Source organism: Brachyhypopomus gauderio, unplaced genomic scaffold (genome assembly GCF_052324685.1).
Source record: "Brachyhypopomus gauderio isolate BG-103 unplaced genomic scaffold, BGAUD_0.2 sc138, whole genome shotgun sequence".
Lineage (NCBI taxonomy): Eukaryota > Metazoa > Chordata > Actinopteri > Gymnotiformes > Hypopomidae > Brachyhypopomus > Brachyhypopomus gauderio.
This window is the reverse complement of record NW_027506959.1, coordinates 370,442-385,223: the sequence shown is the minus strand read 5'-3', so window position 1 is coordinate 385,223 and position 14,782 is coordinate 370,442. Positions and strand designations below refer to the sequence as shown.

General features: G+C 41.0%; 2 protein-coding genes across 2 annotated transcripts; one reads left to right on the top strand and one right to left on the bottom strand.

Annotated features, from left to right (window-relative positions):
• The first annotated feature begins 509 nt into the window (after positions 1-509).
• On the top strand, positions 510-5,632 carry gata1a (GATA binding protein 1a). Its single transcript, XM_076994322.1, has 6 exons — positions 510-655; positions 3,463-3,691; positions 3,870-4,364; positions 4,485-4,630; positions 4,712-4,837; positions 4,963-5,632. Exons 2-6 carry the CDS (start codon positions 3,475-3,477, stop codon positions 5,227-5,229), a joined length of 1,251 nt encoding a protein of 416 aa, XP_076850437.1. The 5' UTR covers positions 510-655; positions 3,463-3,474; the 3' UTR covers positions 5,230-5,632.
• A 3,631-nt stretch (positions 5,633-9,263) lies between these two features.
• Positions 9,264-14,181, bottom strand: adnpa (activity-dependent neuroprotector homeobox a). The gene is made up of 4 exons (XM_076994321.1): positions 13,837-14,181; positions 12,908-13,020; positions 12,424-12,513; positions 9,264-12,343 (listed from the first exon to the last, which is right to left on the bottom strand). Exons 2-4 carry the CDS (start codon positions 13,013-13,015, stop codon positions 9,638-9,640), a joined length of 2,904 nt encoding a protein of 967 aa, XP_076850436.1. The 5' UTR covers positions 13,016-13,020; positions 13,837-14,181; the 3' UTR covers positions 9,264-9,637.
• Positions 14,182-14,782: the final 601 nt, after the last annotated feature.

Below are 14,782 nucleotides of genomic sequence, written 5' to 3'. Positions count from 1 at the left end.
GTGGAAAAATGTTGAGGTGTATTTTATGAAGAGTTTTAATGGTGACCACTGTCTTGGAAGCTTTTGAACCAACCAAAAACACGTGTAAAGCTCTCTTTCTGTGTGTGCATGTATATGTATATATGTGTAGGCCACATTTGTAATACATACAGTACTTTTGCACTCTTTCTGCACCAAGCATCTTGTTCATGCCATCCATTAATTAGCATCATATGTGAATTGGTTTTCCAAGTTCAGAAATGAAAAAGTGTAATTAAAGCATTCTGACCATAAATACTTTTACTTGTCAGCATTATTTAATTAGTCGTATTGTGCCCAAGCCTGTAGCCATAAGTGAATTCCTCCTAAACTGTTTGAACACTGTTCATCTAACATGGCCTCCGTCCTGTGGTTGGACTTGCCACTGTTCTAAATTCACGTATAATATTCAAATCCATACGTGGGCGTGTCCTGACAACTGTCCCCTTTGCCCCACCCATCGGTCCTCTTCAATTTCAAACTAAGTGAGTAGCTCCCAGAGCACAGGACTGATAAGTCAGAGAGACCAGTTTGCAGACTGACAGACCAGCCAGTTCCCCCACATGACCTTCTGCTGGGCCTCCAGTCACTGTGATTAAGGCACACACCTGAGGAACCAGACAGTCAGCACAGCCAGGTAAGCTCCGTCACACACCTGAAGGTCACTTCCCAAACACAGCATATGTTGAATATTAGAATGCATAGGTTATTCATGAAGGAATGTCTAAGTGACAGTTAGGATTTTTACTGATGCACATACCCGGTTCTGTTTACTGAACTGAGGGCTCATCCAGTGAAGAATGTGTGTGTTTCAGCTCTAGTGAACTCATAGTTTTGCTTTTCATTTATTTTCCATTGAAACTACATCGTTAATCCTAAAATGTTAAACATGAATAAGTGTCCACATACATATGAACATTTAAATATAAGCATTTTAAATGTACAGAGTGTTTCAATAAATAAGTGATATAATTAATAAAACAATTAACTGATTAATTTAGATTTTCTGGAATAGCTTTTCTTGAATGCAAACATTTCTTGAATTGAAATGTTCTTATTTTGTGAGGTGAAAGCATATGAATGTAATAATGTAGTAATTATTTAACTGAAAATATGTAATATTTAAAGAGTGGTATTATGACATGACATCATGACAATGAAACCACTTTTTATGAAAATTGTAAAATGGTAATGAAGAAAAAAGTTTGAACAAATGTGCTGATATCATGGGATTTTTAAAAATTTGAGGTTGGTGAGATCTCAATATTCAGAGGCCATAGCGCATATTAATATCTCAGATTATTCCAAGAAGTTTTGAACCATCTATAATCCTGCCCAGACTGAGCTAGCCCTCAGTTAGTGCTGTGCTCCAGCAGGTAATCAAAACATTTTTGTAATCTACATATATTTATATTTATAGTTCGTTTTATTCCTATATTGAAGAGACTTTTATTATTGTGTGGTTCACAACTTTTAAGTGCTTTTATGGTGAGTCATTAAAGGAAATACATTTTACTTATCTTGACTGTGCAAATTTTTACATAATAAAAACAATTTGTTCGGTATTTTTTTTGCATTACACAAGATCATTATAAGTAAGCAGATATTTTGTGCATCATTATAAGTAAGCAGATAATTTTTTGTTCTATTGTCTTAGGAAAAAGGAAGATGTAGACCCTAAGTTCTCTGTTAATGTTGTTTTATTAGTAATGTAGTGGTATTTTAAAAGCTGCAGTTCATTAATAAATTGCCTGATCAGCACAGTGATGACAAGCTGTTCTGTCTGAAGTTAATAGATTTATGGAAAATACACTTATTTTGCGACTGCAGCATAGTTCTCATACACGTAGGTACTGGTTTGCTAAGGTAAAATGATCAAATATTGTTTTGGTGCAGTGCCTTTATCACTTTCTTCATGCAGTATATATTTCTTCATTCAATACATTTTATTATCTCTTGACAGTTTCAGATGAGTTTGCATTGTCAGTATGCCCTGTTCTGTTCATGCAGTTTGAAGAGCAGCTGTTCTACCTCTAACTCATTACATGTACAGCAAATGAAAATAGCACAATAATTTTGATTGATAAGCCAATCAGAGAATGTTTATTCTCTGTAAAGCACGTAATTTTTGACCTTTGAAGAGCATATTTTGAAATTGAAAATGAGTCAGGGCAAATACAAAAAATATTCAGATTATATGTTAATGATTCAATGTTGTAAACCAAACCACCATTTTCAAATAGCTATTTTATTCTTATACGTAAGGTATCGAGCCAAAGTAAAATACAAGTCAGAACACATCCTAAACGTTTTAGGCACACTGACCACAAGAGGGCAGCAACACAAGAAAAGGCAGTGAAGCATGTGTATTTTATATATTGAACTGGAAGAAAATGATATTTCACGACAGTGTGACAGTGATTCTTTATCAAAATGTACTTATTCAGATGTTATCTGGTGCATTTTATGTTTTATGACCGTAATAGAAGATGATAGCTATCTTATTCTCAAACACAATCAGCCCTTATCACAGATATATACAGTCAGGGACCTGAGGGGCAGACACAATGCACAGCAAGTATTCTCAAAGGCTTCTCAAAATGCTAATAATTATCGAATTATTTTTATGGTTTATAGATTACATGGGCAAGAGAAAAAGTGCCGACATGATAATGTGTGATCAACTCTGGACAAGGACTGCAGATTTATGTAAACGGCATAGAAAATATTGAAACAACGCTTCAGTTAAAAATCCACTGTACACCACTCTACGTACAGTACACCACTCTACGGAAGAATGTCTAAGACAAAGTGTTGATTATCAGTACTGTCTGTGGCTGCGGCCTGTAACAGGTTTAGGCTACTGGGGTATTTTTACAGCTCACTTTCAGCCACAAGCAAATGAGGATGTTTTAAAGGGAAGCTGCCAGTTTAGTAACCTTGATCAATGTATCACAGTACCCAAAAGTGGGAAAACACTGAGTCAAAAGCAACTGTAAACATTTGTGGGTTCTAGGCTTAAAATACCTCACATTGCAGACAAATGTCAAAGAATGGATTTCTGAACATTTACTGAGCACATGGGATACAGGCTGAAATGCACCAACTCCACCTTAACATGTGTTAATATGCCCACAGTTGTTCTGTTCAAATCGGGATTATGTGATTACTATTGGTCAGTTATAAAAAATCTAAATCTATAAATGTATTTGATCTTTATATATCATATATGGTGTATATATGGCAAAATAGAGCCATCCTGTGTGACTAAAAGGCAAATTAAGTAATTAAGTAAATGATTCCCACTGATGATACAGAAGCAATACTATTTTAAAACTGATCTACATATTCATAAGTAAGCTAATTCTGCAATGCACATTAGTTCGCCCTCGTACGTTTCAATGAGTTCAGCACCAATGAAAAGCAACACTGATTCTGTTGCAGAAACCCAAGTGAATGATGGAGAACACACCCTCCGAGTCATCGCGCTGGATCACTCCCAGTCTCATTGGCCCAGACCCACTGGCTGGTTTCTCAGCTGACCAGAGCCTCCTTTCTCCAGGGGAGGAGGCAGAGTCCTTCTACTGCGGCCCTGACCCCGATTTCACCAGCCTCTCCTCCTACTTTTCCAGCAGCCAGAGCAGAGCATCGTCTGCCTTCAGACACAGCCCAGGTGAGACCTGACCAGAGATTTTTAGTTGATAGTTTTATATTATAAAATGATTGATGTTGTTATTAATGACATAAAAAAATTATTGTAAGATGATTTATATTGTTATTGTAAATAAAATGAATGACAGGATATATTTGTGTTTGTAACATGCTATTAAGTTACCTGTGTTTACCTGCAGTTCGGCAGGTTTACACATCACCGTCACTTCTGAGCAATATCCAGTGGCTTGAAAGTTCAGGAGGACACGGCCTGAGTTCCTCATACAACACCCAGTCGGCAGGATGGCCTGCAAGCACCTTCACTAAAGCACCACTTCACCCCCATACCTCTCCACCCCTGTACCCCGCCAGCACAGTCTCGTCCTACGCCTCCCCTAAGGAAGGCTTCCCTTCCCCAGGCCGTGATGAAAAGGAAAACCCCAGGTTCCAGGAGGCCTTGAAACCAGAGAAGCTGAGTCCTGTAGGTGGCTCTGGAGGTGCTTTTCTCAATCTGAGTTCATCCACTGGTGGTCTGTACACGTCTCCACATTCACACATGGTGGGGCCCTTCAGTTCCTACATGATGTCCCCGCAAGACTACAACCCTGTGGGACTCTACCCCACTGCCGGAGCCTGGATGAGCCCTGCGTCATACTCTCCCAAACTCCGCAACAAGATGAGACTCTCACCACCAGGTGAGTTGTGATAAGAAAAAGGTCAAAACACCTATTCATTAAAAAGTTTTACTACTCCAGTCCAGTCAGGGATGGATGCTGAGATTCTGAATAACTACCTGTGTGTGTCTTTTACAACAGAGGCTCGTGAGTGTGTGAACTGTGGTGCGACGGCCACCCCTCTGTGGAGGCGTGATGGAACAGGCCATTATCTGTGCAACGCCTGCGGCCTGTATCACAAGATGAACGGGCAGAACCGACCTCTCATCAGGCCCAAGAAGAGACTGGTGCGTGCCGCTACGCTAGACTGGTTCATGAGTGTTTCGGTTTAAGTAGAACCGAGTTTAACTGTCCCTTCGGTGTGTTAGATCGTCAGTAAGCGTGCTGGTACACAGTGTGCCAACTGCCAGACCAGCACCACGACGCTATGGAGACGCAACGCCAACGGGGAGCCGGTGTGCAATGCCTGCGGTCTCTACTTCAAACTGCACAATGTGAGTGTGAGCTCTCGCTCCTCTGTGCGCCAGACACCTCGGTCCTGCTCTCTCTCATACCTAGATGAATATCGGTAATGGCGTTTATCCCTCAGTGGTAAATAACTGGCAAAACACTCTCGCAGGTAAACAGACCGCTGACCATGAAGAAGGAGGGCATACAGACCCGGAACCGCAAGGTGTCCAACAGGAACAAGAAGGGGAAGAAATGTGGCGTGGGAGACGTGTACGCCGACATGGGCCACCCTATGCTGCCGGAGGAACATGGAGGAACCTACTCCATGCCCGCAGGATCACTGCTCACCTACAGTTCTGGAGCGCACATGCTTTCTCCCTCCAACATGCCGTACCCCCACCACCCGAACTCCGGGATCGTCCCCACACTGGTGTGACCGCCACCTCATGCTGTCCTGTCCCTGGACATGCACGCAGGTGTTAACACACTCTGGAAGCGTACATGTTTTCCCATGAACACCCTGTTAAGGAGGTGCTGCCTTCTGATTAACAGACTGAGAGGTGTTAGGTGTCCTGTCATTCTGTTTTTGTAAAACTTTTTGTCCTCTGTTGTATATAATGACTGAAGTAATAGCAAAGTTATTAGTGGGTGAAAAATAAATATGTTATTATATCTTTGCAAATGTATATATTCATGACAAAGTTCCCATTTTTTGGACGTGTTCTGTGCTATAAAGATTTCCTATAAAAAATTAAATATTGTATTTTGTAATGTTGCTTGAAGTTTGACGTATTGTCACATGATTCCCCTTCCAGTGATAAAGTTCTAAATGATGCATACTTTGGTAATGCTGTCTTCTCATTTCTGGCAGGACAAACCCCTTAAACTTTAGCCAGGCAATTAACAAATGACACTGACTGTCAAAGGTTAACTTTTGCAGTGTGTAAATGGTATTTAAATGTTCAGAACTGTTTTAGAGGTTGTGGTTTACCGACCACTGTAGTGACATTGTAGTGGTGCCTGCTCACTTATAATGCTGCCATTGTCCAGTCACCACAGGTGTAAAGACTTGACAGACCAACAGCGTTTGGAACACCAATATGCAAATTAAACACTTTCCATAAAGCTGGCAGTAAGAAAATAATTCACTGAACTAATTTTAAACTCTGACAGTAACAGTTTTGCCTTTGTGAAGAATACCTCACAAGGCATGCATGTACACAGGTGCTGTCAACACAGGATAAAAAAAGAAAAAGAAGAAGTAGTTGTAAATGGAATGCTTTAAACACTGTAAACACTTTAAATACTGACTGGTACTGAACGGGGTCTTCTGGAACCCAAAGCAGTTGTGCGACCGGGTTCATTTTGTTTAGACTGTTGCAACAAAGATAACACATTAGCAAAAAATTTCATAATTCACCTCAGGAAATATCTTTGATGGCCAAATACACATTCAATCGGTCTAATGCAATGTGTTTTCTATTTTACATCTTAAGATACATAACAGCAACTTTCAAGAAAATAGTCTCAAAAGCCACAAAGCAAATTAGCGTCCACATGCATTAGGAACTAAACCCTGATATAAACGATCTTTTGCATAGTTTTGTAGGCTAGGTCTTTCTGGGCATGCTTGACTGGTGGTCACATGTGAACACAGCCTCTAAGTACGGACCCTGTTTCCTTCAAGCTCTGAGAACTTAAAGAATCATAAAAAGAACATCTGGGCATGCCACCCAACCCCATGCTAATTCTCACTGCAGCTCACTTTCAGAATGAAATCGTCCTCAAGCATGAACAGGCAGCTTTTATTTTCGTTCCATTTAAAAACCTTTATCTTCGGCAGTGACTCAGTTTTTCTACTCAGACATATACAGTAATGTATCATCTGTAAGGCAGTATGTTATCTATGATAGGAAGTGCAGAGTAAAGCTATGATGACATGCCAAGATCAAAGTGTGAGTGTATGCATTAGTATTAATTCAAGTCACTAAGAACCAGTGTCCTAGAACATAATAAGCCAACGATAAACTCAGGTGATGAATGTGTAAAATGTGACTAGTAAAAAATGTGATCAGTAAAATGTGTTGTGCTCCAGGGAAGTGTTTTGGGTCCCATAGCATATATTTTATAGATCAAAATTACAGCAGCTTACTTGTGTGAATTGTTTTGGAATCCTATAAAAAGCAACCACATATATACATTTTAAATGTAGTTTTTATTTATTTAGTTTTGAGACCGAAATGCATAATAAATTGTTTCATTGATGGGATCTATGAACTACTCAGGTTGTTAACTGGATTGTTATTTGAACAGTAAATACATGGTGTGGAAAGTTGGCTTACATTTATTATAAGATCACTTCTGTAAAAATTATTTCTAGATATATAAAGCCTTGACCTATAAGAATGAACAAATATACAAACAAAATACTAGCTTTTCAATGTTTTTGCTACAATATATATATATATTTATTAGTCAACTGTAATACAGTGTTTTTAATACAATATGTAATACAATATTATAAGCTTGCAGTTTCTAAGAAGGTATGAACCTCCCTTAATTATTAGCAATGTTGGCTTTGTGGCTCAGATGTAAACCTACAGAATCAAGCATTGACCATTTTACTAATGGGAAATTGGCTAATAGGAAACCTGTGTAGGCTATATTCGACTTTTTACTGAAATGTTAAACATCTTACACTACCTAAAGCTTTAAATGTTGTATTGCTTTTCAGACTTTTCAAAATAATGTTTTTTAATATTTTGTTCTTTGTATGTTTTCTCTGTATAGCTGCTTTGGTTCCATTCTCGCGTGCTTTAAACAACATGCTGTGCTTCATGAAGAGCCAAACGGAAATTGGCCTCCTGCTTATATTGTTTTAACCCCATTTACTTTGATATGTGAAGTACATTTGAAATGAATCAGAGCATAAAATCAATTCATTATCACAAAGTAGCCCTGAAACATTTTGACTACAGAATAAAAATGTACAAAGCAAATTACCAACATATACTTACAGCTTGAAAACTTAGGGGAGTCAGTGTGAGAAACGTTTGGTGAAAGAGCTGAGTGGCAGGTGGGTTTCTATTTATTGTTTTCCTCCTGGCTGGGTTTATCTGCTGGGACGGCCGGCTATGCACTAGGGAAATGGCACCAAATGACACCAAGAGATTAGTAACCACAGGATCAGCCCAGCAAGCTTTAAGAAGCCGTTAGCACCCTTCTGGCCTAACTGCCTTAATATTAGTCTGCAGCATTAAAGGCCTGCATTTTCCTTAACATTTATGCACTAATGCGCAAAACAGAAGAATGGGGTAACCCAGTCACAGTAAAGATAGAGCTTACCCTGGAGTGCCCACATAGCGCGAGGCAGTAGGCCAATTTTGGAGAAAGAAAACACATTTGCTTAAAATCTATGAGGAACCCAAGATCCTAGGTGTGGGTATTATCTTTAAGAATTCAAAAGGTCTTGTTGAATCATTTATATAAGAAGTATTTAAAATATCTTTTCAAGGGAATACTGAGACTTCAGTAAGGATTCGAACAGCACCTACACAATGGAAGGTTTTACGCCAAATTCTTTCAGGGCTACTAATACTTTCAATTCCTACCTATTTTTAGTCTGGTAGGATAATTTCAAGAGCAGAAGCAATTTAATGATAGATAAAAATGTGTTGTAAAAGAAAGAGAAGCTGACTTCGTGCAGAGTTGTAGTTGTCAAAAAATGTCATAACTAATAAGTTTTTGAGTTTTCAACATTTGCAGACACTTCCATCTAATGGTGAAACAAAGCAAGTGCAATGATCTGTGTTTCAAATGACCATGAAAGGATGTGTGAGTACGGCCATTTAGGCAAACAACTTTTTAAAAGATTGTTTTAAAATGTCAAGTTCAACAGTGATAATTGAAACAAGGTTACTTCAATATCAACTGCAACACAGAAAAAAACAACTCAATGAGATAACTGTAAACAAAAAACTTAGTTACATTTATTCAGATCCAGAGGTGTCAATTCCAAGTTCAGATATTAAAAGTCCTCACCAGGATTTTGCTCAAGCTTGTTAGATTTTCTAATTAGTGCAATCCAGGTAAAATTAGTGGAATAAACACAATCCAGGAAGCCTGAGCAAAATCCTGGTGAGGACTTTCTGAACCTGGAATTGACACCTCTGTTGAGATCCAGAAAAACACATTGGTTCTGCATTACTACTGTGAGGAAGCTCAAATGAATACTCTGGCACTTGTTTGAAAAAATATCTATTTCACAATAAACTGAAATAGACCACTGTTTACAACAGTATGAAAACCGCCAAATCTATGACATGATCCATTAATGTAAACTGTTAGGACAAGATCTAAAGCTAGACTACAGAAATACTTTTAAAACTAGCTCTTGGCTGATGAGGAAAACTTAATTTTACACATATTAAAATTAAATCTGGTGACTTAATAAATCAGAGCTCTTTATAGTGAATTACAATGTCAATTTTATTTGATCAGAGAAAAAGAAACATACCTTCTATCAGTTTTGTTACAATTCCATCAAATGTGTGATTAAATACAGAGGGCAGTGTAGTAAAAAAAATAAAATAACCCCCAAAAATCCAAAATAAGTCACCAAGAATCTTAAGGGTGGAGAGAAATCATACAGTATGCGGGGTTTCCTTTCTGCTTATTCACAGCAGACAATGTGATAGTAAACAGTTTTGTCAGCGAACTTGTACCACTGTTTGGGTTTTGTATGGTTTCAGTCCTATAACGCTTGAAATCAGTTTGAGGTAAGGGATCTGACCTAAGACTCAAGGGACTTTACATACTGGGGTTGGAAGACTGACCACGTGCCATCATCTACCTAGCAACCCAACCTCTTTCCCCTTCTCCTCAAACCGTCCGGCTGGCCTGTAGTGGCTCTCATCAGGGGACATGCTGCCTGACCATGTTGCTTCTTCAGGACTGGAGCCACACACGGACACATCAAGACTCTTTGCCGTTGCTCTGGCTCTCCGATCCCTTTCGTACAGGAAGCTCTCCCTTAGCATGGTCCCTTTTTTCTGAACCATTGAAGGCTGAAATGTAGCTGCTTGGTGAGATTCGAGTTTCAGATTATCCATGAACATAACCTCCTGATCCGATTCACTATCGGAATCGATAGAAATGGGCTCTGACGAAGTCCCAGGGCTTGGTTTGAAGGCACAGTTGCTTTGACTACTATATCCAGTGTTTAGAGCTTGTCTCATGCTCTTAAATTGGAGAGCTTTGCTGTCCTCCTCAGCAGAGAAACCAACAGGAGCCTTCAGCTTCATCTTGGATGTTCTTGAGATTCCACTTATCTCCTTGTTGACGACGAACAGCCACTGACGATCGAAGTTCATGTCATGTTTCAACTGGTTCACTGCTCGCATGTTAAAGCCCAGTAACACTACTGGTTTACGAGTTATAAAATCCCGTTCGCACGAGCGTCGCCGGTTGGCAAAGTGACTGGAGACATCAGACTTCCACAGCCACAGGCTGGCAGCAAGTTTCTCTACTTCCCGTTGTGATGGATAGGGCCGCCGGTTAAAATAGGCCGTGAGGAAAGCCTTCCTCTCCTCATAAGTCTCGTCGGCATGGCCTTTGGGGTCCAACGCAAGGACAACAGGCTCTTCCGGCTTCTCCACAAATACTGTGGGATAGTATCTGCTTTGGTCTACCATCTTCCGCCTCTTGGGGTCAGAAGCATCTGGGGCTACCAGCTCGCGTTTGAGAGAGCCAGCTCCTGCTGAACGCAGTGAAGTCGAGATGGACTTACTGCCGTGACCCTTCGGAGATTGCCCTACCCCTCTGCAGTGCACCAGGTGAAGTGTGATGGTGGAAGCAGTCATGTTACTGGTGTAAACACCCAGACAATGGATGCACTTGTAGGTGAGCTTTTTCTCCACTGGGTGCAGTGTCTGAAGGACCTGATGTCGGTCTCGGAGGTGATGTGCCAGCGCATCCGAAATGGGGCCCTTAAGGATGGTGAAGCAGAGCGGGCAAAGGGTTTTCCCCACCTCCTTCTTCTGGGGTGCATTCTGGGAGGCATTCCTCATTGGAGACTCAATGGTTTTTTCCAGCATCTTTCCCGGCATTGTTGTCGCTGGTGTTGGCCTGGTTACTGCACTGTTTGATGGCTGTGCGGACGTGGACGAAGACGACTCGGGTGTTTCTTTCATGTTATAGGTGGTAACAATAAGCTGCACATTCTTAGGACTACCTTGCTGAAGTGTGAGGTCAAAGGTCAGCGGGGAGCCAGTGGGAGGATCCCCTGGCTCATTTGGGTGGGCTTGTCGCTTGTGCGATACCATTTTCTCAACCTCATAAAACGTGGAATGACATTGCGGACATGTCAGTCCGTGGACCAGCATGTGGTTCAAAAGGGAGTCACTTGGCAGGTAGCGGTTACAATACAGACACTTGCTTGTGAAATTGTGGATCTTCATGATATACTTCGCCATAGCACGCACCTTTTCTGCCTGGTGCTCCTTTTCAAAGTGAGCACTGTATGCATTCTCAGGGAATAGTTCATTGCAGATGGTGCATATTTTCCACTTCTGTGTTTGTGAGGTGTTCAGGGCATTGGCTGCAGCCTTCTTAGCCTGCAATGAGGTCAATGTAGCAGTAGCAGTATGCACTGAAGAGAGAGGTAGGGACTTCATTGAGGGAGAGAAAGAGGAATTACCATGAGAGGCTGTGACACCAAAGCCACCCAGGTGTTTTCCTGTATGTGACTGGGAGCCTGTGCCAGACATTAGAGCTTTGTCAGGTAGTGTAATGCGTACTGGCTGGCCAGACGCACAGTTTCCTGCGACACCCTGTTTAAAATGGTTCCCCACAGGCATCCCCATCACTTTGGGCATGTTAAATCGGTTCCCTGGTTGTGCCATGGAAGGAGGTATGCCAGGGGTGATGGTGGCACCCCTCTGAATTATGTTGGCTTGCGACCGGGCCACTACAACATTGGTGTGGCCAATCATGGCAGTCACTTGATGGCCGATACGTTCGTGGAATTCGATGACGTGTTGCACCAGCGCCTCATAAGAGCGTGGGACAAAGAGGCAGCTCTTACAGTGGATGCCATGACTATTGACCGGGGCTGCGTCACTCTTTTCCTGCTTCTCCGAGTTTTTAGCTACATAAGGTGTGGCCACATGCTGGAAGTGTTCCCTGTAGATATGCCTGCGCACCACGTTATACAGTCTGTCCCGATACGTGCACTTCTTGCAGTAATACACTGGCAGCTCCTTCCGGTCATTGAGCATAGGCTTGTCTATGCGTACCCCATCTCTAACTCCCACCGGGGCGCTGTGAGGGCTCGCGACACCCTGTCGAACCACGTTGTGTGGCATGTGGAAAAGCCTCACATGAGTTTCCAAGGTCCTCTTGTTCCCACTATACATACAGTAGGAACAGTTGAGCAGGATGCGATTCTCAAAATCTTCTCTGTGAACATTGCGAAAGTGGTTCTTGTATGCCGAGAAGTACTTGGACGCAAAGGGGCAATCGGAGCAGCAAAACTGCTTGGTTCTGTAGTCCTGGAACACATCAGGAGGAAATGTCAACCTGAGGAATACACTGGAAAACAGAGCAAACTCCATGGATTAAAATGGTTTACCTGTGACTTTGTCCAGGATGGATCCCATAAACATACATCAAGGTAAAAATGTTTCATGTAGAACTCATCAGGACCAAACTCTTTGTAATCCTGAGTGGGAACATATGAATATAAATAGAAACAGATACTGATAGACAGATCATCAAAAAGACAGAAGACTGCAGGTGGATTATACTTTCTGCAGGTTCACTGGCTAAAAATAATTTTTCTTTAAAAGAACAGGATTTTTTTAGCATTGGAAACTTCGCATCTCACTGCAAAATTACAAATACATTTATGGATTTGTTCTGACCAGTCAGATTTTTAACTATCCATTAAAATTAAACTTTTAATCTAATTTAAAAAAATAAATTAAACTTACCTATTTAAAAATCTATATACAGGGTTAATCTCATCATATTTTAAAGATATACAAGGACTTAATCACACCATGCTTAAGATATATACAGAGTTAGTGCTAGACAATTTTAAAATGTTCATGTACCTCTACGTGTTCCTTGCAGTAGTCCAGGCCAATGTCACTCAACAGCCTCTTAACCTTTTTCCTAGCTTTTCTTAGCCGGGTAAGGTTGTTCACGGGAAGCTGAAACATTTCTCCTATTACAAAAAGAGGAAGAAACGTTAACTTTTCCACCAAAGAAAAAGCTGTTGATAGCAGTTTAATACTGATTTTTTTTAAACAGAAAAAATGTTCATCAAAAAAGAAAAACAAAACACCAAAAAGAAAAAAGTAATAGAAAAAATAATTTATAGAATCGAAAACTTTACTTCACAGACGCAACGTCTGGTTAGGGACAGAAGTGAAATTCGTTTGCTAGGTGAAGTGATTTAAATAAAAAAAGATTAAATAGAGAAATCGATGAGGCACACCGCGAGATCCATATTACAAATGCACACCATCACTGTCTGTAATCTTTATATATAACTTTGCAACAATGACGCTTCTTTCATATCACTTTTGGCGAGTTGGCGAACTTAACGTAAACGATGAGCCGGGCGCGAATAACGGGGAAGATGAGCGGTAACTAAGCGACTCGGTGAACATAGCTAGCAGCTAGCTCGTTTAAGGTAGTGTTACAGACAATGCAGGCCAGCCCCTCAATTCCAGGCCCGCAGAAAATGGCCACGTTTTCTCCCAAATTTACTAATAATGCATCGTCTTAAAGAGGCTTTGCGATGAATACTGACAAAAACACCGACTCAAACGTTCATTTTCGGGATTTTTTGTTTGTTTTTACTAGTCTAGTTGACTACTTAACTAAGCGAGTTAGCTGCCTAGCTAACAAAAACGAGACGCCGCTGCGCCCGTTAGCGGCTCGGCTAGCCGAACTAGCTGTGGGCTGTTGGGTTGTTGGGCGAGCTGTGTAGCTAACACAAAGCGCCGGACACGGCGACAAGCTCCGGTGAAACTACCTTGTGCTCTTGTCCGTATTGCATGGAATTTGTTCTGCGCGTTTTCTCCTTGGCGCAGTAAGTGGGGCGAAAGCGGACTATTTTATTCGCTCCGAACAGATGCTGTAGACGTCCTTCGGGTTGGCGCGGCTGCCGGCGGATCTTTGCAACTCATCTTTGGGGGGTCCGCACCATGTGTCATCAGCGAGATCCGCTGAACCTTGAGGGTTGTCTTTAGTGGCTTTTACGCTTACATGGAAAATATATCAAGCGAGACGAACGATCTGGGTTTCTACAGTGATTTAAGACAGCAGCCAGAATAGTTTTTCTCTTCTAGACCATTCCACATAGCTAGCCACCAGCCAAGCCTGTTCAAAATGGCGAACGGTTCCAGGCGGAAGTGACATATTTGTATAAGTTAAAAAGAATCTTGCATAAATTAGTCCCTTCAGGCAAAGAAAGATTGATATATCCAGATGAAACTGCGAAGTGGCAAAATCTAATCTAAGACAAAGCAGTAAACGTGGTCCGTTACAATGGAAACCAGGCATCTATGTGAAGCACGTGAATGTCATTCACTGATTAATGTTTGTGGCGTTATTTTTATGTGGCTTTAAACTTGCTGTAAATAGTATATGTCTTTCTGTCTGTGTAGAAGTGTAGATTTAACTGTGTAGACACTTTTAAAGGTTTAGGATGAGTGACAAGGGAAACATCAGTAAAATTTTTATTTGTACATTTGATTAAGGAACAGTGTAGGATCCATTTAGTGGCTTCACTTCTAAAGTGACCGCTCGGGGTGCGGTCATCACCATCTTTGAGTGTGTGTGTGTGTGTGTAGATCCATTGGATCCACTGACTGCATACGGCACGTTGATCTTCCTTAAACCACGAAGCCCCAGATCAGATAAATCTCCCAGAATCTTCAGTTAAAAACACACACACTGATGAACTAATAGTGTCAACT

Coding starts and splice junctions, on each gene's coding strand:
- gata1a (XM_076994322.1), top strand. CDS start 3,475: ATGATGGAGAACACACCCTCCGAGTCATCGCGCTGGATCACTCCCAGT. Junction 4,365..4,484: donor GATGAGACTCTCACCACCAG/GTGAGTTGTGAT, acceptor CTTTTACAACAG/AGGCTCGTGAGTGTGTGAAC. Junction 4,631..4,711: donor TCAGGCCCAAGAAGAGACTG/GTGCGTGCCGCT, acceptor TCGGTGTGTTAG/ATCGTCAGTAAGCGTGCTGG.
- adnpa (XM_076994321.1), bottom strand. CDS start 13,015: ATGTTTCAGCTTCCCGTGAACAACCTTACCCGGCTAAGAAAAGCTAGG. Junction 12,514..12,907: donor ACTGCAAGGAACACGTAGAG/GTACATGAACAT, acceptor GTTCCCACTCAG/GATTACAAAGAGTTTGGTCC. Junction 12,344..12,423: donor CATCCTGGACAAAGTCACAG/GTAAACCATTTT, acceptor GATGTGTTCCAG/GACTACAGAACCAAGCAGTT.